The following is a 27082-nucleotide window of genomic DNA, read 5'->3' as shown; positions in this document are numbered from 1 at the left end:
AAAAGCCTTTCCCCACTTTTCTACTGAAGATATGCCCCTCCCAACCCACTTTTATTCAGAAATGCAGCTGTCAGGGATTTGTTACAAACATTTGCATATGATATGTAGTTTGCCCCTTAGACAGTTTCAGAACTTCCATCCTTTATCCTCTGAAAGGTTCTTATCACAGTGGCATGCTGGGATAAATACTTTGCAGTGATCCTCCCTGGAGAATGGGATATGCATAGAAAAATCTTTTGCATCCAGTGATGTTGGGCTTTAACAGATTTGCATACAAAATACAGCTCCCTTTTGTCTACAACCATCACCCACCCAAAATTCCAACACATTTAATAAAACTTGATGTAACAAAACAGTACCAAGGGTGTTTCTAACAGCAATGCAAGACTGGCTTCCTTCCAGCTCTACAGCTGAAATGACAGACACACATACCAACAAATCATGCGTGAGCTCAGCCAACATTCTTGACCTTCCCTCCCATCCACTTTTTACTTTTATTTTAATCTGCTCACTTGTCAACTCATAAATTGAAGACGGGGGAAAAAAATTCAAAAGCACAAAACTTCTCTAGGAGTATTTGCATCTGGATGACACCAAGAGGAACAGCTGGGCAGAAGAGTACATTGCAGGCTTCTACTTTATCCTTGCAGAGCTATTTCCCTCCAGAGGTCAACAAGGTATGTTTGAACTGAATGCGGTGAATGTCCTTCCTGGGCAAATGCTCTTCTAAAAATGTTACATATGCCTTCATCCTTACAGAATCTTAATTCATGCAGTTACTTAACTTGCCTTAGTTTATCTTATTAACAGATCTAAAGAGAGAATATAGTTTAGAGTGGGAGGAATGTACAAACTAGAGGATAAATGAAACAACAAGAGATGAAAAAGAGAGCAGATCATTTTGAATATCCACAGTTGTCTACATTATGAGTTTATCGAATTAGTGCTCAGTTGAATATGAATCAATGCAGTATATAAAGTGAAAAAAATTGTGCTTGCTACCATTTCACAAGGCACATAAATATACACAGACAAAATGACACTGTGCCTGCCATATATCTGGACTGAGATAGTTTGCCCCTGCACTTCTCCATGAATAAAGAATTTATTTTCCAGCTATTTTGCACTGGTTTCAGTTGTCTTAATGGGCACAAGCTCACAAAAGCAAACTTACAGTAGGTTGCAGCTCATGGTTTGTTTGGAGAAAGAAAAACCATGAGCCCAGGTTGAGACCTAACGCTAAACCAAACCAAACCATGGTTTAGCTTCCAGCATTGAAGCAGCAGCATGAGAAGAAGAGAAGCAAAGTTGCCCACGATTTTAGCCCCATGCCCCAGTACACTGCACATTCACCTTTAAACCAAAATAATGCTTGGCTATGGTTTAAAGTGACTCACATACAGGCAAGTCCAAGTACACTAGATTAATCTTATATGTCTGACCCAGTGCTATAGACATCACTTAGTAATACATATTTATATGATTTGTTAGATAAAACTCAAACTATATAATACAATAATATATAATTTATTACTACGGGATAATTTATTACATGAAAACTTTATAATATATTTCATCAGAAGAGAAAATAAAGCTCAGCTTGCATGAATGCTATTGTCAGATGACCAGAAGATTTTTACTGCACCTTTTTCTTAGTTCATAACATGCAGATCCACTAACAATATGTAGTCAAAAGCTTTAAACTTACCCGCTTGTGTAGACGTTCTGCTTCCTCTTGATATGCAGCAAGCTGTTGTTTCCATTGTTTCACGTTGGCAGTGGACTCGAGCAGAGCTGCTGTAAGCTTGGCATTGTTACCCTTGAGTGTTGCAAGTTCTGCCTCCCAGTGCTTGCCGATTGCTGAACTATGGACAAAAAAACAGTTGTCACAATAGTGGAGACCACAGCATCACTGGGTTATTTTTGTTCTCTGGCTCATGCCTATACAATTGTCTTCAGAAGCCAGCAAGTCTTGTGGTCCCTCCCAAGTTCTATGATTATGATGCAAAAACACATTGCCTAGGGATTGGGGTGGGAGGAAGCTTAGTAGATAAGCACATATTTTGCATGCTGAAGATTCTAGGTTCAAACTCTGGTTTGCCACTTAAAAGGACATCAAGGCTGGGAAAGACCTCTCCCTAAGATGGCCGAGAACCACTGCCACATTAGTGGGTCAGATGGCCCAATTATTTGACTCAATATAAGGTAGCTTTGTATGTTTTGGAAGACAAATATCTGACTGTGAATATGTGAATGATTTTTTGAATTTTCATACTAGATACTACCTAATCATAGAAGATAAAAAGTAAACAATGAAAATACCTATTGTTATCTTCTCCAATAACAGGTCAAGAATTAGTAAAAAATTAGTTGCATTATATTAATTAACCATCTTACAATATGCAAAGAGAGAGTTTGAAAGTATGCCTAAGCCAAAGATTAGCAATATGGAAAATAACTTGGACAACCCCAAGGCCCATGTACTCTCCCTTCCCCTGCTCAACCTCAAGGAAGATAGAAACATTTGCTTTCATTTGTAAACTAACCACAGTTTGCCATTACATCTGTCATAAAATTTATATATCACTTGATTGTAAAAAAAAAACCTTGAAGCAGTTAACCAACATAATAAAACAAGAAATTATAAGTAAAAGCCATTAAAACAATCAAAAAATTAAAACCATAGATATGGTGTTGAGGAGACGCAGACTGTTGGTTCTGGGGGACTTCGGCATCCATGCTGAGGCCATTAAATCTGGGACAGCTCAGGACTTCATGGCTGCCATGACAACCATGGCACTGTCTCAACAGGCCATTGGCCTCACACATGTAGCAGGCCATAGCCTATACATCTGATTTCATTAACTGAGCAGAAATAGGGTGATCGGAGAGTGATCCAGTCCATTGTCAAGATCAGATCACTTCCTGTTGCATTTTAGGTTTTCAGCAGCTTTCCCCCTCCACAGAGGCAGGGGAATGTCCTTGGAGGCTGAAGGATTCAATTAGTTCCCAGACCCTATGGAGGCTTTTCCAGCTGATATGACTGGCCCTGGTTGCCTGTAGAAAACATGGATGATCTGGGCCACTGACACAATCCCCCGAGTTCCCTCTGCCACTTGATAGAACCCTGTTTGGGCAATGAAACAAGCTGGAAGACGACTTGAATGCAAGTGGAGAAAATCTTCAGGCAAATGCAACAGAAAACTAGTGAGTGCTCATTATCAAGTTTACTCGGTGGCAATGAAGGCGGTATAAAGCTTACTTTGTTTCCAATGTGTTTGTGGGTTATTGGTTTGTTTTTCCTTTTGTTTATTTAGTATGTAAAGTATTTTGTATTCTCATTTTGTATTTATCTGTTGTGAACTGCCCTGGGATCTTGAGATGAAGGGCAGTATACAAATTTAATAAATCCTAATGATAATCTAGCTGAGCTAAAACCAGTGGTGGCTTGCTGTGATTTGTTTGCAGAGCAATTTGAAGATAAAATCACTTGAATCAGCTGAGACCTTGACTCCACTATTTTAGCATACGATTCTCAAGTGCCATCCAGAGTTTGTTAGTAAAGCACAAGGATGTGGACAAGGTGCTGGCATCAGCACAGGTGACCATTTCTGTTCTTACTCTTGCTCTTCAAGGCTGGTAAAATCTAACAAGGAGGCAGCAGCTTGCTTGGCCATGCAAGAAGGGGTGGTCCTTGCTTGCCAAAAGGAGGTGATGGTAAGACCACTCATTAGAAACCTTTCCTGGATCCATAATCTAAACAATTAGTGACCAGTTGCCAATGTTTGTTTCTTGAGCAACGTTCTTGAGTGCATGGCTGCAGGTCAGATCCAGGCTCTCTTGTGTAAGACTAACTTTTCAGACCTATTTCAATCAGGGTTTGGGCATGGAAACCACCTTGGTCACAAAGACCTTTGTCAGGAAAGACAGGCGGCGTGTGTCTCTGTTACTGTTCCTTGATCTCTCAGTGGCTTTCTATACCATTGACCACAGTATTTGTGACTGTCCAAATTGAGAGTAGGCAGTACTGCTTTTCAGTGGTTCCAATACAATTCGGGATGGATCTCTTCAGAGGCTGGTGATGGGGGGTGTTGTTCAGCCCCTACAGTCCTCAGTGCTGCTGGTTTAGGTTTTCCTATACTGAATGGGCTCACCCAGAGCTCTGGAGTACATTTTCAGTAATGTGCTGGTGATACATTGCTCTATCACAGCTGCAGACGTATTGTGTCCAGATTAAGGGAAGTAATAGTACTGCTTTATTCTACCTTGGTCAGACCCCACCTGGAGTACAGTGTCCAGTTCTGGGCACCACAATATAAGGATATTGACAAGCTGAAGAGTGTGCAGAGGGTGGAAACCAAAATGAAGGGTCTGGAAACCAAGTCTTTTGAGCAACAGTTGAAGGAGTTGGGTATGTTTAGCCCGGAGAAGGGGAGACTGAGAAGTGATATGATAGCCATCTTCAAATATCTAAAGGTCTGTCACATGGGAAATAGAGCAGGCTTCTTTTCTACTGCCCTGGTGGGTAGGACCCAAACCAATGGAATCAAATTACAAGAAAGGAGATTCCAACCAAATGTTAAAAATAACTTTTTGACAGTAATAGCTATGCAACAGCAGAATGGACTCCCTCAGAAGCTGGTGGACTCCCCTTCATTGAAGGTTTTTAAGCAGATGTTGGATGGCCATTGGTCAGGGATTCTTTAGAAGAAGAAGAGTTTGGATTTGATATCCCGCTTTATCACTACCTTAATGAGTCTCAAAGCGGCTAACATTCTCCTTTCCCTTCCTCCCCCACAACAAACGCTCTGTGAAGTGAGTGGGGCTGAGAGACTTCAAAGACGTGTGACTAGCCCAAGGTCACCCAGCAGCTGCATGTGGAGGAGCGGAGATGCAAATCCGGTTCACCAGATTACGAGATTACCACTCTTAACCACTACACCACACTGACTCTTTAGTTATGATTCCTGCATTTCAGGGGGTTGGACTAGATGAGCCTTGGAATCCCTTCCAACTTTATAGTTCTACGATTCTATGTAGTCGTGGCAGTGAATCTGCTAGACTGGTGTCTTGCCTCAGTAATGGACTGGGTAAGACCCAATAAACTGAAACTTAATTGAATAAGGCTGAGGTGCTGTTAGTGGGTGTTTCCCTCAGATCCATGGCTGCTCTGGATTGGGTCACAGTCCCTCTGAAGGAGCAGGTGTATAGCCTGGGGCTACTTCTGGATCCATTACTGCTGTTTGATGCACAACTGGCCTTGGTGGAGCAGATTGTATTCTATGCAGCTAAGTCCAGATGGCTATCTGGACAGAGATAAACTGACTTCTGTTGTTTACATTCTGGTAAACTCCAGTATACATTACGGCAATGTACTATATACATGGGGCTGCCTTTGAAACCGCTCTGGGTGCAGAATTCAACAGCCAGATGGACTGAGTATGTAACACCCATCCTGACACAACTTTACTGGCTATCAGTTAAGTTTCCATAACAGTGCTAGTTTTGACCTATTAAGCAATATGTGGCTCAGGACCCCAATACCTCAGGGATGCCTCTCCTTACATGAACCAACCCAAACACCGTGTTCATCATATGAGACCCTTCTCTGTGTTTCTCGTCCACAGGGATGCAGTAGGTACAGGCTTTTTCACTGGTGGCTGCACGCTGGAAAGCTTTCCCCCAAGGAAGCACAGCTGGCACCATTATGGTCTACTTTTAGATGTCAGCCAAATTTTGGCCCTTAATTCAGTGGGTAACTAGCTATACCTGTGGCCTCTTTTGTGCTCATCTTTTAAGGGGATAGGTAGGATTTTTTATATATGAATGAGTACTTGTATTACTGCTGTTCTGACATTTGGTTTTAATGTTTCTTGTTATCCCCCCCCCCCCCGTTGGTCAGTTTAAGACACTTTGCTGTAAAAAGCAGCAAATAAATATAACATAAATGGTATCAAAAATGTACAAATTTCCTTTTTCATTGCCACTCTGCTTAAGAACTGGATTACCCTACTTACTGCTTCTCTCTATGCTCAAGGCAGAAAAATATATTCACCACAATAAAAGCTGTTGGACACTTTCTTTAAAATGTAAAAAGTGCTCTATAGTTGCTAGTTAAATAATCCCTTATGTGACAATTAGTTGCAACACCTTGAGTTATTATCTGTCTTTTGGCATGCAATGCAGGGTTTTTGAAATCTTCTCTTGGCTCTTGTAAACCTAGGATTCCCAAATGAGCTACCTTTGTACTATTCTACATCATGGAATGATTGAAATTTTATGCCAGCTTCATCTATGTGACCAAGAGTAGAATCTGAATCATGCCAGCTGCATCCCATTTAGAGAGAGGTCAGATCTTGCCTTGATTGCTCATGCACCAGCCACATCTAGGCTGGACTACTGTAAGACACTCTGAGAGGAGCTACCATTGAGGATGGTTCCGATACCTCAACTGGTGCAGAAGACAGCCCCCCTGCCAGATGTTTTCTGGTCCCATGTGACAGTGGTCCTGTACCAGTTGTACTGGTTACTGGCACATTTTAAAGTCCTAAAGAGTTTGTGATCAAGTAGCCTGAAGGTCAGCCTACACTCATACAAGCCTGCTTGGGTATGAAAATGTGCTTCAGATGCCATGCATCTAGATTTGATTCAGCTGCCAGGCAAAAGAGATAGGGCCTTTGTTGTGATGGTACCCAACTTATGAAGTTTCCTCCCCAATAAGATGGGCACAAACTTTTAAGTGGATTTCAAAACTTAATTATTTAGGGCCACTGCTTCTTAAATGCTGTTTGTGAAGAATGACTGGGCTATTTTTTTGAGTATTAAGTATTTTCATTTATTTAAAATAAATCTATGCTGCTGTTTTACTTATTTTTATTTATTTATATCTGAATGAACTATTTAATTAATACACACATTATATACATACGCTACTGCCATCTTAAAATGTTTAGGTTTTCATTTAAAAATATTTTGATAGGGCTATTACTGCATTTTCCTAACTCAAAGCAGGTTGGGAAAAATATCGTTTTAATGTGTGTGAAGAGAGAGCCACATTTCATATGGCATCTGGTATAGTGATTTTGGAGTATAAATAATTATGCCTTTCCTGGACGCCGAGATGTCAAGTGCTATCATTAGCACCATAATGAATGCAACTGCACGAGAGTCACACCTGTTCGATAATGCCTCCAATACTGGTCGAGGCAAAAGGTCATAACTTTTCTCCTTGATAGCCAGCAATATTATGTGAGCTTCTGCAAAAGTTCTCTCAGATCATTTGCACTCTCTTACAGTATTTGTCATGTGGGTGTTAAAGTTATGTGGCCCTTTGGCACCCCCCCAATGGTAATAACCAGCAAGACCACTCCCTTCCCTTCACAATGTCCAGGAAGTCTGTCATTTTACTTCTTCTCCAAACAGTGAAGTACACATACCATCCAATTCTTTTCAGTGTAGGAATAGGAATAGCCCCTGCACTAAGGCTTCTCTCCTTCCATTATGGATGGAAGGAAGAAATAGGACAGTATACTTGCGATGTTGGATTACCACTAGTTTTATTGCAAGGGACCTGCAACAAAATTCTGTAGTGCGCAGTTCAGGGTTCCAACCATTCCACCCCCCACCCCATTTTCTGTTTCATTTCCTCACAGTTAAATAGCATTCAATGCCCACTGAGCATGCTTAGTCATCATTGGGCTGTTTGCCTCCATTTTTTCTTTTTAAAAAGTTCTGTCAGCTTTGGTGGTAACTTGCTGTTGTGTGGATAGTGCGACATTGGCTACTTAGAGCACGAGGAGTTTGCAATTAGTGTGTGTGGTAGATCTATACAATCCGCCCCGCCCCCAAAAAGGATCAACTGGCTAATAACAGAATTTCAAGACTAAAATTTGTTTACAAAATTATTTATTTAAAATATTTATACACCACTATCCTTCAAAATATTCTCAAAGCAGTTTGCATAGTAAGCAAGTTGAATTCATCTTCTCGTTTACTGTTACTTCCTCATGAAAGGTAGTATTAACTGCCACAAAAACACAAATGCATTCCAGGACAGGGGTAAAGAACTCCATACTCTCCAACATTTCTCCAATGAAAATAAGGACATCTTAAGAAAAAGTGGGACATTCTGGGATCAAACCAGATCAAACCTGGAATGGCTTCTGGAAAACAGGGACACTTAGAGGGTCTGGAACTAGTTCCCATATTTGTGAAGGAAAAATACAGAACTCAAGAGAAAACCACATGATTAGTGTCTTGTGTAACCCATAGTGCTGTTATTGGCATATTTTCTTTTTGCCATAAATGAAGCCGCTTCAACTGAATTATTCTAAAATCAGGGTTGGGAAACTCCCTTTGGCTCTTGAGATTCTCTCTAGGTTGTATCCTCTCTCTCCAAGCCACATGCCTCAGCAAGCTTACTTCACACCCTTGTGTGTTTTGCCTTGAGAGGGTATATCCCGAAGCTCTGATAATGACTCTTGTTTGGTATGGGAGCAGAACAGAGAGGGGTGTAGATAGAAATTTGCCTGCTGTACATGCTTAGCATTTACATTCGCTGCTATAAGCACTTCTCTCTCAGTGTAAATCTTTACACTAAGCATAAATAAATATTTTGTTCAATTATGTTGAAGATCAATTAAGGCCCTGCATTGACATAGTATCCTTCTACTTTTACAAAAGACCTGGATTATAAAGTAAGCTAACAAGGATGTTCATGAAAGGGCAGTTTCCCCTCCCACCTTGCAGCCAACTGTGCCCTCTCCACCTTCCAGGCAAAGCCTCTTAAGAGGGTCAGGGACTCTCCTGAACAAAGCAGAAAGGGGTGTGTGGGGATGCAAATTAAAACTTTCCTTCTGTAAACTTGCTTAACATAGTTTTAGTTCCAAGACCAATTTTGGGAAATTCTGCTTTCCTCCAGCTGCTCAACTCCTCCCTTCCCCTCCCCCCTGATCCATCCAGTTTTGTTCAGGAGGGAATTGCCAGTTCTACAAAGAACATTTATTAAAAGCAAAATGCTTTTGGGAAGGGCGCAGATTGCTGCAAATGAAAAGGGGTGGGAAACCTTCCTTCTGCGAACTTCCTTGAATTAATTTCTCTTAAGATCCAAATAAACGCTTGTTATATTATGAGATGATTGAGATAAACGTATGATGAAAATCATTTAAGATTTAAATTATAGTGAATTCAATGAGGAGAAGAACTCCTGCTTTAAATCACAATCCTATACACATTTACAAGGGAGTAAACCTCATTAAGCATAATGGGACTTACTTCCAAGGAAATATGCACAGGCTTCTACTGTTAGGCTACGTAACTATATGCAAGCCTGAACTGGAGGAGAACTCTGAAAATGAAATATGACACTACTTTGTAAATTTGAGCCATTGAAGACTATGTATTAAAATGCATTAACTATCTGTTATTAGATGTTTCCTGTGCTACTTTCAATTAAAACATATTTACACTGCATTATGGTTTTTAAGAACGTTGGTCAGCAACATGTTTATTATTGTTGTTTTTAAACTCTATCCCCTGAATGTAGAGTTCCAAAATAATGTGTGCTTTTTGTCTGCTGACGTGTAGATATATCACTGGTTTAATAATAGAAACCTGCCTTCTACAATGCCAGATCATGGGGTCCATGTGGTTCACTACAGGGTTTCAGGCCAAGAGCCTTTTCCAGCCATACCTGGAGATGCCACAGATTGAATTTGGGTTCATCTGCATGAAAAGCATGTGCTCTATCATTGAATTTTTGTATTTATTTGTAAATAAAATACTCCAGCAATTTTTACCCTGACTTTTATATTATTTTTACTTATCATTTGTGGCTAGGCACCATTGCTTTTAATTAGTTTGTTTGCTGCTAGAAAGGACCTTTCTCTATATAGTACCCATAACATATGAATCTGCACAAATCTTTCCTCAAAACTAGCACTGCAATATCTGTGCTCATTTCCCTTCAGGCAAGAGAGCTACCCTTGGGATGTCTGGCCAGATCCCAATAAGGGTTGACCATAATTTATACAAAAGTACTTTTGCTTCATGGGCATGAAGCAAAGGAAGGAAACAATATTGCTCAGAATTTAAATTCTGATAATTTCCTGAATAATTTACTTTTGAACAAAAGGCAGAATGTACAAGGATGACAACACTGATACCAGACCAGCTGGAGTTTTGAGTGTTTTTTTTCTGCAATGCATTACACTTCTATTTAATAAGCACTAGTTTGCTGTTATTTATATAAGATAAAGAATTGACCTAACAAAAGGATTTTGGTTGTGGTGATGGTGAAACTTCTGGCATCAACTGATGACGCCTTAACATATTTGCAAACATTCTAAGAACTGAGAATGGGAATAGGAACCATGGAACACACAGATGCAAAGTCCTTTGAGAGAAGCTAGGAGTTGGTGGATTGCAGGAGCAGTTTCACAGAGCTAAAACTGTTCATGTGCACATCTGCCTCTCTTCATATAGAGAAAAGACTCATCCATAGTCTAAGCTGTATATTGCTGGGAAAGAATGAAATGAGTGTTGTACAACAAAGAATGCTGAGCATGAGCCAAAGTAGCTGATAGAATAGAAGGAGTAGTAAGCAAAACAAGGGTTTGAAGCAACTGTAATTGGTGCAAGAACAGAACTTGGGATAAAAGAGGAACCAAGGATGGAAAGGACCTATAGAAAAATTAATACTGGGCTAGGGTTGCTACATTTTTGCTTGCAGTGCCATTATATTGTTATAATCTTCTACCCTGGGACCTTATGATGAAGGACAGGTAAAAAGCCAATTTATCTTTACCATTTATTGATGTGATTTAAAGCAAGGATAAACTATACACATAGGAAGGTTGTGCAAATCGAAGATGATGTTTGAATTCAAATTTAAGATATTTAAGGAATATAGTAAAGCCTTTAATTAAAAAAACAAAAACACTTTTTGCTAAACAGTCAAGTTATAAATGCCTCAGTACAAACGTAATACATATTTAAAAAATGCAAGCCAGTCTTCAAAAGGTAAATTTCTATAGTCATTCTTTAATAATAACCCATAGGAGAGAAACAGGGTCTTAACAAATTTGTTACAGTAATGGATATACATGCAGCATTATCAAATGGTTTGCTATACAGAGAATAAAAATTAAATGAAATCCATGATCTGAAAGAACCTCTTCACTATGGCAATAAATCAGGTTTGTTTGTGGGGTTTTTTTTGCCAAAACTTTCAACAGAAAAAAACAATTACTTAAGTAGGCAAGCAATCACATCACTGTAAATCTATTTTTGTTAGTCCTACAATGTATTTTCCAAACACACTATATATTAAAATGTTCCAATAAGAAGATATATGACACAGTTTATGATACTGAAAAGATACTTAGGAACATCTTCAAGTCAGTGTTGACAAGCAATTTTAACAGGACATCCGAAATATCTGAGAAGCTGTCTCCAACCTACTTATTAATCTCCAGTTTTTAAAGGTTATTAAACAACATTCCACTTGTTTTCAAGCAATGTTCTGGTTTTCTTGTAAAATGAACATTTAATAATGTAAAGGTTGATTTTAGAAGCATCCAAAATTGGATTCAAATTTATAAATGTGGCTAGCTTTCCAGCAGCCCCCCCTAACTTTCACAATAATAAGTAAATTATGCACATGCAAAAACTTAAAACATCTAGGATGGCTATTCCGCGCCCCCCATGGTCTCCTTTGAAAAATATCCAAAAACCCAATTAATACATTTTTTTTGCCAAAGTTTTCATATCAGGGAAAGAGCTCTATTGAAAATTTTGCCTTTTTGTTCTTAAAAAGTGGGCAGCAGATACAACAGTAAGTATAAATCTTCAGCATTTCAGATCCACAGAACAGGGGATGTAATTCCCACTCAGTTATATGTTCCTATCAGCACGATTACCACAACAGTCCATTTTCAGAAGTCAATTTGAGATTCTTCTCCCACTCTTTCATTCACTCATACCCGCATACACCCGCACACCCCTAACTTACAGAATAGAAACCGAAGTATTTGTGAACACAATTTTTTTGATCTTCAAAGAAACATACCTTTCTGATAAAAAAAAAAAAATATCCTAGGAGTTTCTAAAAGTCTACAAACTCTCTCCATCAAGAAGAGCCCATAACAAAGCAGTTGTCTATAAAAATCTACACTGAACTACAACATATACCAGTATGTTGACAGTCACCTCTGCATATTAAATCATAACTTGCTGGTGAAATCTAGCTGTAAGTAACTTAAGATGAGACTGTTCACATGAGATTCAGGCAACAAATATTCTTTTGTTTCAGCAGAAGGTTGAGTACTGGAAGACCAATTCAAAATTTTGAAGCCCGATAGCACGATACTGTAAAAGATTCTCTCTCAAAGTGTGTATACATATTGTAGAAATGTACATAGATCAAATTTAGACTTCTGCTACTAATGATACAGTTTAAACTGTAGTACAATTACTTATTTTCAGGGAAATAATAATATTATCTGCTGTTAGTCTGAGTGACAGTTTTTAAATTGTTATTAAAAACAGACACAATTTGTTGTTGTTTAGTCATTTAGTCGTGTCTGACTCTTCATGACCCCATGGACCAGAGCACTCCAGGCACTCCTGTCTTCAGACACAATTTACCACAATGTAAATAGGAATTGGTCATTTTGCAATAATCAAGATAGGTTACCAAAGTCACTTCAACATATACTTTTCAAGTTATTTAGCTCAACTCATGATCATATATTTTGATGGCTGGAGTAGTAAATGTGTCTGGACAAATTTGGTATGGTTTCACCTTAACCATAATCTGGATCCTAATATCCAGAACCCATATCTGCACATACAGTTCTCATCACTGGTAAGCAATCTCAAATTAATCAGCTGTTTGATATGGGGATGGTGAGATTGTATTTTGGTCTTCTTTCCCCATCCCACAAGTGATTGGGACTATCTAAAATAGAAGGTGGGCACAGTTCTGTGCCCACAGGTTTTTAGATAAAATTGGAAACTACAGCAGCTCGAAATAATTCAAACACTCTGCTTCAACTTAATGTGCTTTAGTGCAATATATAAAAATTACATTAGAAAAGTTAAAGTTCAGCCCTTCTAGATGCGAAAAGATGGTTCACTATATAATAAATGTCAAACACCTGCCTGCTCTTATTCATGTGAAATATCACAATTCTGATTTCATCAATGTTTTAATCATCAGGCTGAAGGTATTATATAATGTCATATTTTCCCATAAAACATACTTGTTTTGGATATTAGCATTTCCTTTGACATTCAAGACCTGCTTAAGTGTCATTTTTAAGTGCAAAAGAGAATAATACCACGTAGCTCAAGAATTTGAAGTAATTCTCATTACCCACAAAATACACACACTAGACCAATAATTCTTGAAGCAGTATAAAATATTCTTGTACACTAGAAAGTTAAAGGTTGCAGCATAGTGTGATCACTCATCCTATATATTAATAGCAAACTCAATTCTCCTAGTGTGGATCCTTATGTAGCCGTAATAGCACCATCCAAACACAACAGGGAGGAACCTGCCAGCTGGGAGGAGCCCAAAGGGCTGCAGAAGCACAAGCAATTTTTAAAGCCACTTCCCCAAAATAGCTCAGTGAGGAATGAGCATGCTCAGTAGGCCTGGATTGCTGACCAACAGCGGGTGAGTGGGGGTGGGGGCAGAGAGGAAAACAGAGGATAGGAGGTAAGAAATTAAGAATTCTGACATGGCTGACTGGCACCCTGGACAGAAGCACTCCACACTGCAACATTTTATTGCAGCTTCTACCCCCCCCTTCTTCTTCTAATCTGCATTTAGTCCAAAATATTAAAGTCTCAGAGGCATCTGTATTGTGCTTCCCAGACAAAAAAATGTTGAAGCTCAAAAGCAGCCATTCTATTCCATTTCCTTTTCTTTACTTTAAGAAAAGGGTAAGACATAAGTGAGCTATGCACACAGGAGGGCGAAACCTGTGAAGTTTCTTGTTTTTGCTGCAGTGGTTTCCCTCCTGAAGAGACAAGCTTCTTTTTATACTGAACAGTAGTCCCTTAGTAATAGTGTGGCTCCTTCACTGCACCCTCTGCACAAATGCCTCTTTGGACACAGATCCACACTGCAAGCATTAAGTCTTTTAAAATTTTAAATTAAACAAATGGAGAAAGAGGCCGTCTTAACAATAAAGTGCACACGTATTACTTAATAAGGATGTGTGAATGAAATCTGTACCTATGCGCAAATGGTAATGCATTCTGGGTTGGTTCAGCCCTTGGTTCTGAGTTTTGCGTCACTTCTGGGGTTGTTCTTTCATCATCTGTTCCATTAATACTCTCAGGTGTAAGAGGAGATTGAATATCACCTCCTGCAGATTCCTTAAAAAAAGAAAATTATGGTTACACACTGAATTATGCACAAATGTACTTCCAATATTAGACAAACATCCAAGTACTAGACTTGAATTTTACACCTATTACACCCTTAGCAGATATAAGGGGGGGGGGGGGGAATGGCAACGTTTTCCTCCATCATTTGAAAGAAAAACAAATGAATTAATTGGTGATCTTTACTTCCATAGGGAACTGGCCTAGAATGCCCATTAATACCATTTAGTTTTATGTGGTAGAGTACTGGCTTCTGTTACAAAATAAATGTCACATCTCACCATAAGAGATCATATATATGATCATGTTTCCATCTTTACTAGTAATCAGTATGCCCTGGGCCACATGTATACCAAATTACAGCTTTCTGATTGATTTGGAGTACTTTAACAATTTTGGGTTAAACTTCAGACCCTTGCTTTTGAAGGCAGGAGGGACAATTTCAGTTTTCTCTAGTTAAGCAGGGTGTCTAGGATAATGTGCGCTCCAAATTTCAATTTTGGGAACAGTATGGTAGTACTACAAATATTATGGATATGGTAATGTTTCCACTTTGGGGACTCTGGATCCCATTTTCTGACTTTTCTAGTAGTTAAAGACATATACACCACATTTAAGTTCCATTTTGTATGGAAATAAACTAACAAATGCAAAAGACCTAAGATACCTATAGTAGTTTGTATATCCCACTGACTCAAACACAGTTGTTATTACATTTGCTGTATTTAAGATGTTCCTCGTTATATAACAAATATACATTTAAATCAGTCTTTGTGTACCAATATGAAATGGGAGTTTTACACAACAGCTTAAAAACATGTGTACTAAAATCCAGAGCAAATGAATACAGAATTGTCCTGTACGTTTGCATAAATGACTCAAATTCTGTAAGTCAGGTTGTCATAGGAATTTTTTAAAAACCAAGATAGATCAAATACTTCTTGTCACATATTAATAAAAATCACATTAGCTGGAAAATTCTTTACCCTCTGGTTGCAGCATATTTAAAGATGCCTTATCACCTAAGACTAGGTCTGAATCAAATGGAAATACCTTCCCTCTCTTCTTCCACACCCACCTACATCCCTATCCATATAGGGAACTTACAACACCTCATGAATTAATAGTTTACTGCAATGCATTATATGTGGGGCTGCCTTTAAAGACAGTTCAGAAACTATGGTTGATACAGAACTCAGCAACCAGATTGTTGGCTGATGCAAGATGGTTTGAGTATATAACTCCAATTCTGGTACATTTTCAATTAACTTCCAGACCCAATTCTAAGCTTTAGACCTATAAAGCTTTATGGGGCTCAAGACCGTAATACTTCAAGGACCACCTACCCCTACATGAACCAACCCAGACCCTGCATTCATCACCTAAGGCCCTTCTCTGTGGAATAGGGGAAGTACAGAAGGTGGCAACATGAGGACGGGACTTTTCAGTGGTGGCTCCCTGCTTATGGAATGCTCTTCTCAGGGAGACATGTCTGGTGCCATGACTAGCAACTTTTAGGCACTAAGCAGAAACGTTTCTTTTCAGCCAGGCTTTTTGTCTTCAACCTGGAGAGTTTTAAATATTGTGGCCTCCTTCAGTGGATGGGATGTGTTAGACCGTATTTTATATATATGAACGTTTTAAGGGTTTTGTTGTATTGGTTTTAATTTTTGTATTATATTGTAAGTCACTTTCAGTTTACTTTTTGTAAAAAATAACACAGTGTTTCTGTTAGTAACTGAAATTTAGTTAGGGATTGGAAGAACAGAATTAATAGTGCAACTGTCAGCAAAGGTGATCATGCGATAGTGATTCTTCTTCATGTTGGTATTTAACGTTAATTACCTAAAACAGTCTTTACCAGTTACCGTACATGTAAACAGAAAAAAACTCATGAATTAGGAAACAGTAAGGTTGCCATATTTCAAAAAGTAAAAACCAGGGCACCCCAAAAGTTGTTGAGCTTTTAAAAAAAACAAATAAATACAAAAAAGCACCACCTTTCAGAAATCCCTCCCAAACATCAATTCTGCCTTTGAAATCCCAGTAATGTCTGGAATAATCCGGATATATGGCAGCCCTAGGAAACAATACAGTTCAAACTGCATACTGCCAACTTTCTTATTTTCCCTATTACGTTATCATCCATTCACAGGAATAAATATATGAGTCCTGGGTCTTGTATGAGGAAAAACTCAAAGACACTCACTGCCATTTAAAGCAATGTGATTCAGGCTGACTGGTCAGGGAGGTTTACACAGTGTCCTGGATATTGCATGAACCTAACCCTTTGGACCAAGCTACTCTGTGACATGCAGGTGGTGCTGTGGTCTAAACCACTGAACCTTGGGCTTGCTGATCGGAAGGTCAGCGGTTCGAATCCCCGTGACGCGGTGAGCTCCCGTTGCTTGGTCCCTGCTCCTGCCCACCTAGCAGTTCGAAAGCATGTCAAAGTGCAAGTAGATAAATAGGTACCGCTCTGGCAGGAAGGTAAATGGCGTTTCTGTGTGCTGTTCTGGTTTTGCCAGAAGCGGCTTAGTCATTCTGGCCAAGTGACCTGGAAGCTGCACGCCGGCTCCCTCGGCCAATAAAGTGAGATGAGCGCCGCAACCCCGAGTCATTCGCTATTGGACCTTACGGTCAGGGGTACCTTTACCTTTACTCTATGACAAAAGGGTGACCAGTTTCTACATGCCAATTATAGGAGCGGGGTGGGGAGGGGCAAATGATTACTGCTATACAATCATTTAAGTATCAGAACATATTGCTATTAGTATTTTTAAAAAATATTTAAGGCATGCACTAGGTTCACATTTTCAATATTTCTTTTGTAACTATAACAACTGAAGTGTTCTTTAAGTAAAACCAAATAGCAGTTTCTTATTTTCAAGAAACTCCAGACAAAGCAACATGAAATTCTGCATTTTAACAGAAAGTTGCCTGATTTCTAAAAGGCTTTATTTTGTATTTCAGAGCAGATTGAACACCTGAGGTGGTTACAAGGAAGATAAGAAAACTAACACGGGCAATGTTATTATAATATTCACTGGGTATACTTAAAAGCTTTCCACTAAGCTTTTCAACAACTATTCTTAAAGCTGCAGTGCCAGAAGACTTATAGGTAATAAAGGTACGGGGTTGCAATGACAAATAAAAAACAACTGACCATTTCTAGCAGCTATTTAAATTAATGCACCAGTAAATAATAAATAAATAAATAAATTCAGATTAAAATATAAATACCAAATGCCACTCATGAAAGCCTTGTTGATACTTGCAAGTCAATTACTACATAAGGAAAAGAGTGAGAGGAGATATAATCCACATGCAACACTGATCCTGGTTTTCCTCCATATTTATAACAACTTCTTTCTAACTGAAGAATTTTCATATTGAATTTTTTATCTGATGGAAGCTTCCACAGAGCAGTAACATATATTTCACACCACACATAAATATTAATCTTTTCTCATTGTTGAGGGTAAGCTTTGCGTTTGTAGTCTATGTTCTTGAGCTAGTACGTAACACCAAACTACAGCTATAGCTTCAAGGGATCTCACCTCAGCCAGGAAAAGTATGCATATACTGTATAAGTGTCTTGGCAATTGTCTTTCCTAAATGTTACCTGCTAGGACGCCCTGCTAGAATCTTAGTTTGGGCAGGGGCAGACAGACTCCAGAATACACACAGGAGGATATAAGGGTTTCTGCATATTGTACTGAGGCCAAAATGCCCAAGGATGTTAGGCCCCCAAGACACAAAACATGTCCTAGGTGGAATTGTCTGTAATGTAAGGTAGAAGCAGCTATCCTATGGAATATCTAGGATGTACTGTTGTAGGGTAGATGGGAACATTTATCATTTGATTTCCATTATCATTCATGAGCTGGTGAAATAGAAATATTTTGCTGTAACAGTTTTAGTAGAAACATGTGCTCAGTAGGAAATATCCAACCTGTGCAGTTTTGTCATTGGTATCTAATATCTTACACTGAACATATTGCACCCCAGATACATACACACCACAGTGTAAATTGATGCATGCCATGTGTGCATGTTTTTCATGTCATCCCACACAAAGTTGTCCTCATCCAAGTGGCAGCCCACATGTTCCCCCCATTTAATTCAGTTTTTCTCCATCCATGGATAATGTGGTAAGAAAAATAGCAAAGATAACACCACATGTTACTCAGCTTTGGACACACTGAAGCATATTGTGTAGGTGGTTTGTTTTTTTAACTTCTGTGGTAATGTTTTCCCATCTATCACCACACCCTCTACTTCCACTGGTGCAGCACACACGTTTTAAAAATTATTTTTTAATCCACAGTTTTGTTCAAGTCTGTTTTGGGAAAGTCTGGTATATTGGAAAGTTTGTATCTCTCTCTCTCTTTTTATGGCCATGTGCACAGGTAAATGAATGCACATGTGCATGCCCCAAAATGGACCCCAGGTTTCTGGAACTCAGGAAGATAGGCAGGTACTAACTGAGGGAAGTAAACAACGCCACACAGGGGGCTACATTCCATCAATAACTGCCACTAACATGGACTGGAAAAACTGAGACAGAGTTCAATTGAAAGCAGTCGTTTTTGGAGAAATATGCTCAAAAGCAAAGTGAGAAGCAGCCACTAGCTGTTGTGTGAGACAAAGCAAGGACATAGTATCTTTAGTACTTCCTTGCTTTTGCTTGCCTGCTTGGCAGCCATGCACAGCCTAGGCAGATAGGATTAAGTCCCCAGTCTTCCTTGCAGGCGTCCCTGTGCCACCATACTTCTCTCAGGATTCCCTGCCCTCTAACTCTGGCAAACTTTTTGGGGAAAGAAATAGCTATTGAGGGCAAGAAATAACAATTTGAGGCCAGGAGCCCCTAAGTCGCCTTTTCTTTTTCCATCTTCCACAGCACACCTTTCCTCAGCATCCCCATCCACCCACTTTGCTTAGATTTAAAAGGACCCCTGACCATTAGGTCCAGTCGTGACCGACTCTGGGGTTGCGGCGCTCTTCTTGCTTTACTGGCCGAGGGAGCCAGCATACAGCTTCCAGGTCATGTGGCCAGCATGACTAAGCCACTTCTGGCAAACCAGAGCAGCGCACGGAAACGCCGTTTACCTTCCCGCCGGAGCGGTACCTATTTATCTACTTGCACTTTGATGTGCTTTTGAACTGCTAGGTTGGCAGGAGCAGGGACTGAGCAACGGGAGCTCACCCCGTTGCGGGAATTCGAACTGCCAACCTTCTGATTGGCAAGTCCTAGGCTCTGTGGTTTAACCCACAGCGCCACCTGCGTCCTCTTTGCTTAGATTTACCCTCCTCTATTATCCTCACTGCCCAAAATCCTCTCTGCCCCCTCCCTAGCTCCTCAGTTGCCCTAGATTGGAGATAAGAATGCAACTGCACACTACAGCCAATTGTTAGTCTAGGAAATACCGGTAATCCTGCTGTCCTTCCCCTGGTCCCTACAGTTTCTTACAGTACTGTATTCTAGAAAAGTCGCTATCTGAATCCTGAATAGGAGTACTCCTGCTAGAGGCAATGATGCATAGCAGCATTTTGTTGCAGGTCTCCTTTGGTGCAGCATAAAAGTTAAAACCCAAGCTTAGGTATTTGCGATTAGGTTAACAGGGGCATGAAATCATCTTCTTACAAAGGGTCACTGATTGACCCATGGGGAAAAAACAGTGCATGCACATGTCTTCTATGATGAGTGAAGCCAGAGCCAAAAATGGGCTGAACTTGCAATACTGAAGGGCTGTATGCAAGCCCACTCTGCCTCTCACCCAGTGTTGGTGCTATCCCAACCTTAAGACTATATAAATTACTGATACTTGGGCTGCATACACACTCCCACAGAAACCCCACAGAATCTATTACAGAGCATTATTCAACATAACTATTGTCAAACCAGGTACAGGACTGTGAAACAGTTTGCATGCAACTAAGCACCTGTCTTTCCCAAACTGCAAAGTAAAATGGATTAATGAAGCCCATCTGCAAAGAAGTTAGTAGCATTCAGAATCCAATCTGAACAGAGAGCAGAACAAACGCACCTGTGAGGGTGTACTTGTTAATTCCATCTTTTCTTGGGATTTTTCCTTAGCTAGCCGTGCAGCTTCTTTAAATTCCTGAAATTTTTCTGCAAACTAAAGGCAAAGATTACATAATTATACACTGTATATAGCATAGCTTTGCTAGGCAGAACATATTCTATATAATAAATCGGGCTAGAGAAAAACATTTGCTCTCCAATAATCAACAGGGGTTTATAGAGAATCTGAAGAGACCGTTTTTGAAATATCATGTTCTAGTGGTGGTGGTCAAAAAGAATCTGTCTTCTGTTTGTCATTCTATCTACAAAATGCAATGTGGAACAGCTATTCAGATTGCTAAGCCAGGTTGCTACCTCTCAAAAATGTCCTAACCCATACCCTTCAAAAACTGTCATCTAGCCTGTAGCCAAAAGTCAGTTATGCGGCAAAACTTTTGGTATAACAGTTAACCAGTCAGAGCCTGCAGTATCAGGGAAGAGGACCTTTAGGTATACTTGAATGCTCTTGCTCTTTTACCCACTGACTGGCTGGGTTTCTACTGAAGTAAAGCAAGGACTGCTGAAAGGCCATGGCTGAATATTCCTGCCTAGATATTCATAAGGAAACTGTTGCTGTTCTGATCCTACTATATTTTTCTACAGTACTAGTCACTATTAATTTTCAGAATACAGCTTGCTAGCCTCCCCCCCCCCCAGCAAGTGGCTCTGTGGGTTTTTTCTAATCCTGTGTAAGTAATCAATTTTAAATGGCATTTTACTTCAGATGATATGAATAATCAGTTCTTTAGATGGGAGCCAAAGGCTCCTCTCTTCCACTGGAGAAAGGCTCTCTCTATCAGTGGATGAGAACCTTTGAATTCAGACGTTATGAATAGTAAATCAGAGAAGAATTCTCCTGGTGTACAGGGTCTGGCATATGCTCCTCTGTTACACTTGCTGATGTCTCTACCTGCAGCGTGGCTGGGGAAAGCCAGCCAGATGGGCGGGGTATAAATAATAAATTATTATTATTATTGTCATTGGTTCTCACACGTAAGTCACACTCTGAGCTGGGGAGCATATAGGAGGACAGATTCCCAAGGGCCAGTGGAGAAATTTGAGAGGAAAGCTTTCCCTTATTTTCTTTAATTCTTTGTTGCATATAAACCTCTGGTTTACTTGACCATTTTATCACCAAGATATAGATGTGCAGGCATCTATATTTGAAAAATAATCCTTTTGTAATTTGCCAAGAAGTCATTTTTGTTCCCAATCTAACTGGCTTACACTTGCTTTTACATTTGTTTAATTTTCACTACTCAAGCACCTGTCTGGTTCCACAGAACTACCGTATTTTTTGCCCCATAGGACGCACTTTTTCCCCTCCAAAAATGAAGGGGAAATGTGTGTGCATCCTATGGGGCGAATGCAGGCTTTCGCTGAAGCCTGGAGAGCGAGAGGGATCGGTGCGCACCGACCCCTCTCGCTCTCCAGGCTTCGCGCAGAGCTCCGCAAGCCGTGGGAGCCCACGCCGGGCTCCCGCGGCTTGCGGAGAGTTGCCTGCATGCCGAAGGCTGGGTGCGCTGAGCTCAGCGTGCCCAGACTTCGCGCAGCTCTCCGCAAGGCGTGGGAGCCCGGCGTCGGGCTCCCACAGCTTGCGGAGAGTTGCCTGTTCTGGGGGCTGGGGTCAGGGGAAGCTCGGGCTTCCCCCGCCCCAGCCCGACGCCTGGGGGGGGGGGAATAAATTTTTTTCCCTTTATTTCCCCCCCAAAAAACTAGGTGCGCCTTATGGGACGGTGCGTCCTATAGGGCGAAAAATACTGTATCAGTTTCAGCAATTTTGACAAGTAGGCAGCCCAACCATTTCCAAATTCAATGCTTTCTTCAGATACCGTGCACAAAACCACATGTTCCCCACTACATACTTCTCTGTAGAACAGCTGCATGCTATAACAATTCAAAAGAATGTGCAAGAAGTCAATGTTCCCTGGGCTACATCTGTTCAAATACTCTGCTCCATATATAGGATACTCTTAAAAACCTACTTTCCCCACACAAATGAATAGCTCTATGGATAGCTCATAGCTTAGTAGGGAACATGCTTTGCATCTAGAAGGTCTTGGATACAATCCATTGGCATCTTTAGTTGAAATGGTCAGGTAACGGGAGATGAGAAAGGCCTACGCTTGAGGCCCTGGAGAGTCACAGGCAGTCAGAGCAGACTATATTGAGCTAGATGGCAAACAATATGATGTAGTATAAATGCAGCTCCCTGTATTCCTAGAGCTTAAGCTACACTATAGCACTATTGGGGTTAAACCCTGACTTATTAAGTGCCCACTGCCAAATCTCTCTTGCACCAAAGGCAGCTCCGTTACCATGGCCACTGTAGGTTCTCAGCTGGAAGGGGGAGTGTGAACTGTGGGACCTGGCAAATGTTCACTAGAATAGTCAAGTGCGGTTTAAAGAGGGTGTCGTCCATTTGAGATCCCATACCACTTTAAAAGTGAATATAAACCCATTGAACAAGATTATATGGAGAGCTGAGGAAGACAATATCAGTGCGCTGACCATGTAGCTCACTATTGCCTCTTCTCCAGCTTGGGTCTTTGCTTCATGCCTCACCATCATAAAATAAAAGCAAGCCAACCAAAGCAGAAATCAGAACAAAACCTGAATGAATTATGGTCTTCAGTGCCACTGGTTTGGTCAATTCAAGGAAACCACTCATTGGCCAATGTAACTTGTACTGACTCAACCCAACACATAAGGTTCACCTTCTCCATCAGGTTATATAACTGTAAGACTAGATGAGAGCACTCTCAACCCAAAACAGGTAATGCACATGGAGAAGTGCTGCCAAGTCCCATCCTGAACAAAGTTTAAGGGCTTTGAATGTTGAGTGGGTTTTGGTCATTTGGCAAACAACATGATGGCACTCACCCCATTCCATGTACAGAAACTAAGCAGAATGGCAGTTGTACTTGGTTGGACTCTAGTGATGGGTCAAGCATCTTCCACTGCCCACAAGGGCAGCAAGCTCATTTATGGGGTTCAGGGCAGGCCCATGCAGCTCCAATGTCTTGCTGCTACTTCCTGCACCACCCAGCACTTGCTACCTAAGGCAGCTGCCTCACTCTGCCTAACAAGAAGCCCAGGCTTAGTTTTGGTATCCAGGGTTCTGCAAATTCATGATTGATGGCTTTAGTAGTTTTAGTAACTTTTTATAGGCTAAAAAACAAATCTATTTCAGCCTTTGGAATAGTAAAGTATTAAAAGAGCAAAAGAATAAATTTGAGAATTAATATGGCATTATTCTTCCCAAACCTGCAATTATTTTGCTTTTACTGCTATGAATTGGAGGAATATAGTGGCAACTTATGGTTTCCTTGATGAGTCTTCCTCCAGGGCAGGGGTAGGGAGGCATCTTTGCAGACACACACTAGATAACACTTCAAGACCATGTTGCCTTTTACTTACTTTTGAGAGATGGTGTTCAGAGGAAAATCCCAAGCCATAAACAGTATTTGCTCTGCTATCTGCCCACTGACCAAACTTCTGTGATGTTTTAGTGAATGTCATGTTGGGAGTGATGGTGCTGTTTATTATTGCCTGCAAAAAAGAAAAGAAGAAGTTATGAAATGACAAAGTAATATACTCATAAAGCTTCCCTTAATGTCATGGGCCAGGAGTCAGCTTCGCCTGTTGAACAGCAACCTGAAGAGGGAGAAGGTGGAATTTTGTTAGTGATTAACAGATCAGTGTAGCTCCAGCTATGGATTCCAGTTCCTGCTTGCTCTCAGAGTAATTGTAAGGATAAAAGGAGGGCAGAATGGAAGACTCAAAACTTGAGAATGATGCTAGACCCACTTTTGGAAAGCTGGAGAGAGCTGTGCTCACCCTTGGGGTTTTTTGCCTTGCATGCTGCACTTTTTCTGTTGTTATCCTAGCCTTTAATTAAAAACCGGGGACACCTTCAGCCACAGCCCTGCCCACCCCTTTGTAAAATGGGTGTAATAATGATGGAATCTTTCCCCCCATAGGATTAACAGAGATAAAGGTGGGGGGTGAAAAGCTATGCAATCATTCCCCAGAGGAGTTTTTTCAGAGATAGGCTAACAGCAGCAACTGAAAGAGGCAGAGCAAGCTACCTTTTTTTCTACCCAAACTCCCCTGAACTTGCTATCCTGGGGATATTCTCTTAGGAACCTTTTCTCATTACAGTTATTTGCTGACAGGTCTCTAGCCTTACTCCAGGTTATTGCTAGTTAGACTTGGAAGCAGCGAGATCTGCAGTGGACACATCACTCTATTCCCTTACAAGTCCCTAAATAAGCCAGGGACTTTGGAAAAATCAAAGCCTGTACCTCTGAAGTAGGTAAATGTTTATATCCAGATGGCATTCAGAAATCCAGAAAATGGAAAATGTTAAAAATTTAGAAAGGCACAATCAAGTGCACTCTTTTTATTTACAATGAAGGTTGCAATCAATTCCAAGTACAGCTTTTAGAAAGAGTACTAATGAGTAAGCCATTGTGTCACCCTTAAAAATCGTGATTAAGGCTTTTATGGAAGGTTGAGACCAATCCTCTTGAAAGAGTCTTAGTACAAAGATTCAAATGAAGGTCACTCTCTATTAGCCTGTTGTATGACAGCATCACTACACTAAAAATGTTGGAGATATTGAAGTCATAGAATTACAAACCCATCAGGTTTGACAGATAGCACCTCCTTAAAATTAGCAAGCTGGCACAGGATTGGCAGAAACACATCTGGTGCAGCACAATCGTGTTCATGTCTACTCAGAAGTAATTTCCATGAAATTCAACAAGGCTTGCTCCCAGTTAATTGGGCACAAGATTATAGCCTTTAAAAAAACAAACCTGCTGAGGTGGCAGAAACAGTCATCAGATAAGATTCAGAGAGCATGTTATTGCTTAATTCATATGGTGAGGTTTGCTATTAGCAGCCTTCCTGAAAAAGCTTACTGGGATTATCATTGTTTTAAGAGACTGAGCAGGCAATCAGGAATGTTGTGCTTCCCTTCAGCAATTGCTGTAACATCAAAGCACCATGTGCAACTGTGTGTAGAAAGGGAGGAGTTTGTATTGGAAGGTTTGTTTCTTCTGCCGGTATGCACCAAAAAGGCATTGTTAAGAGGGGCTTTGAAACATGCTGCATTAGTTTTAAAAATAGCTATACAGTGGTACCTCAGGTTAAGTACTTAATTCGTTCCGGATGTCCGTTCTTAACCTGAAACTGTTCTTAACCTGAAGCTCACCACTTTAGCTAATGGGGCCTCCTGCTGCCGCAAAGTTCTTAACCTGAGGTGATATTTCTGGGTTAGCGGAGTCTGTAACCTGAAGCGTATGTAACCTGAGGTACCACCGTATAGAGGGGTGAAACTGTACATTCCACAGAAAATCTGTAATTCAGTTTTCCAAAACACAGTTTTCCTTAAAATTTAAAGCAACCACAGGAAAACTCCAAATTTGATCAAAGCTTGTGGAACTGAGTGAGGGTCGCTTAACTGTCTCATCACAAAGCAGCCACTAGCCCCAAAGGAAGAAAAAGTTGCAGCACCTTCCCCCTCTGCTGGGCTAATAGCAGCTTTGGGTAGTAAGATCAGGATAGAGTTAAAATAGTCCCACATCTTCAACTTTGAGCTCTCCTACAGTTGCTTTGAAATGTTGAGTGATTCGATCCACAGATCTTATGCATCACATGTAGTTCTGTAATGTGCTCTTGTATGTGACTCTTTGGATGAAACCGTTGAGCAAAAGTCAAGAACAAGATAGCAATAATACTCCACATTTAATTTATTTCAGAAGTCTAGGTTAACGAAACCTAATTAGCAAGTATGTGCCATAAACTCTATTCTGTGTTTTTCAGGTTTTTCAAAAAATATGCTATCTATGCACTTTGTTCTAGTAAACTACAGCTCAGAAACCGGAGAAGATTCATTTTAAAGCAATAATTAGCGCTGAATTTAGATCAGGGCCATGGGAAGTTTGACACCTGTAGTCAGATCAGTTCCTGAATCCAAAGGTCATCTTCCCTGGGATTAGAAATCGAGACTTACCACAGCAGCTTGAAATCTGCCACTCAGCAAAACTGGAGAAAGAAATACTCATTCAAACCTCAGTAACTATAAATTGTGCCTCATTCCATGGAATAGGTTTTCAAAAGATACAAATGATACTGAAGCCAATGAAATCCTAATTAAAATGCCTACGTCAAAGGTTCATATTTTTTGCATTGACGGCAGCTGCCTTTCATCCAGATGAGGAGTTGGTACCATATAGTTGTCAAAAAATGAAGGAATATTTTAGCTTTCTACATTTAAATCATCCAGTTGGTGGTGCTAGATAATTGTGCAAACTGAATCCTTACATGAAACACTGCATGTTTATTCTGATGTCTGCAAGAGTCCCACTACAGCATGAATGAAATTGAATGGCAGTGGAAATGTTATCAGAAGTTTACTTTGTGCCTGACCAACAGAATACAATAGAAAAATTACATGATCTTTTATTGTTTGAAATAAATCATACAGCATCCATATCTGCTTTGCATATTGACATCAACTAGTTTTCTTAATGAATTAGTTTTCTTAATGACTTATTTACTCCAAGAATACAAACTGCTCATAATACT

At 40.2% G+C, this 27082-nt stretch overlaps 1 protein-coding gene across 4 annotated transcripts in view; it reads right to left on the bottom strand.

Moving 5' to 3' along the window:
* Window positions 1-27082, bottom strand: part of HOMER1 (homer scaffold protein 1) — a 79198-nt gene that overhangs the window by 18265 nt on the left and 33851 nt on the right. For all 4 annotated transcript variants that reach the window (XM_080972966.1, XM_080972965.1, XM_080972967.1 and 1 more), the window contains 4 exons: window positions 23906-24037; window positions 20448-20540; window positions 14246-14388; window positions 1709-1865 (listed from right to left, as the gene is read on the bottom strand). In XM_080972966.1, the coding sequence (XP_080829092.1) occupies window positions 1709-1865; window positions 14246-14388; window positions 20448-20540; window positions 23906-24007 (495 nt within the window). In that variant the 5' untranslated portion in view covers window positions 24008-24037. The remainder of the gene's footprint in view (window positions 1-1708; window positions 1866-14245; window positions 14389-20447; window positions 20541-23905; window positions 24038-27082) is intronic.

This window comes from Podarcis pityusensis, assembly GCF_964106645.2.
Source record: "Podarcis pityusensis genome assembly, chromosome: 11".
NCBI lineage: Eukaryota > Metazoa > Chordata > Lepidosauria > Squamata > Lacertidae > Podarcis > Podarcis pityusensis.
The sequence above is the reverse complement of the archived record's forward strand: the minus strand, read 5'-3'. Positions and strand labels throughout refer to the sequence as shown.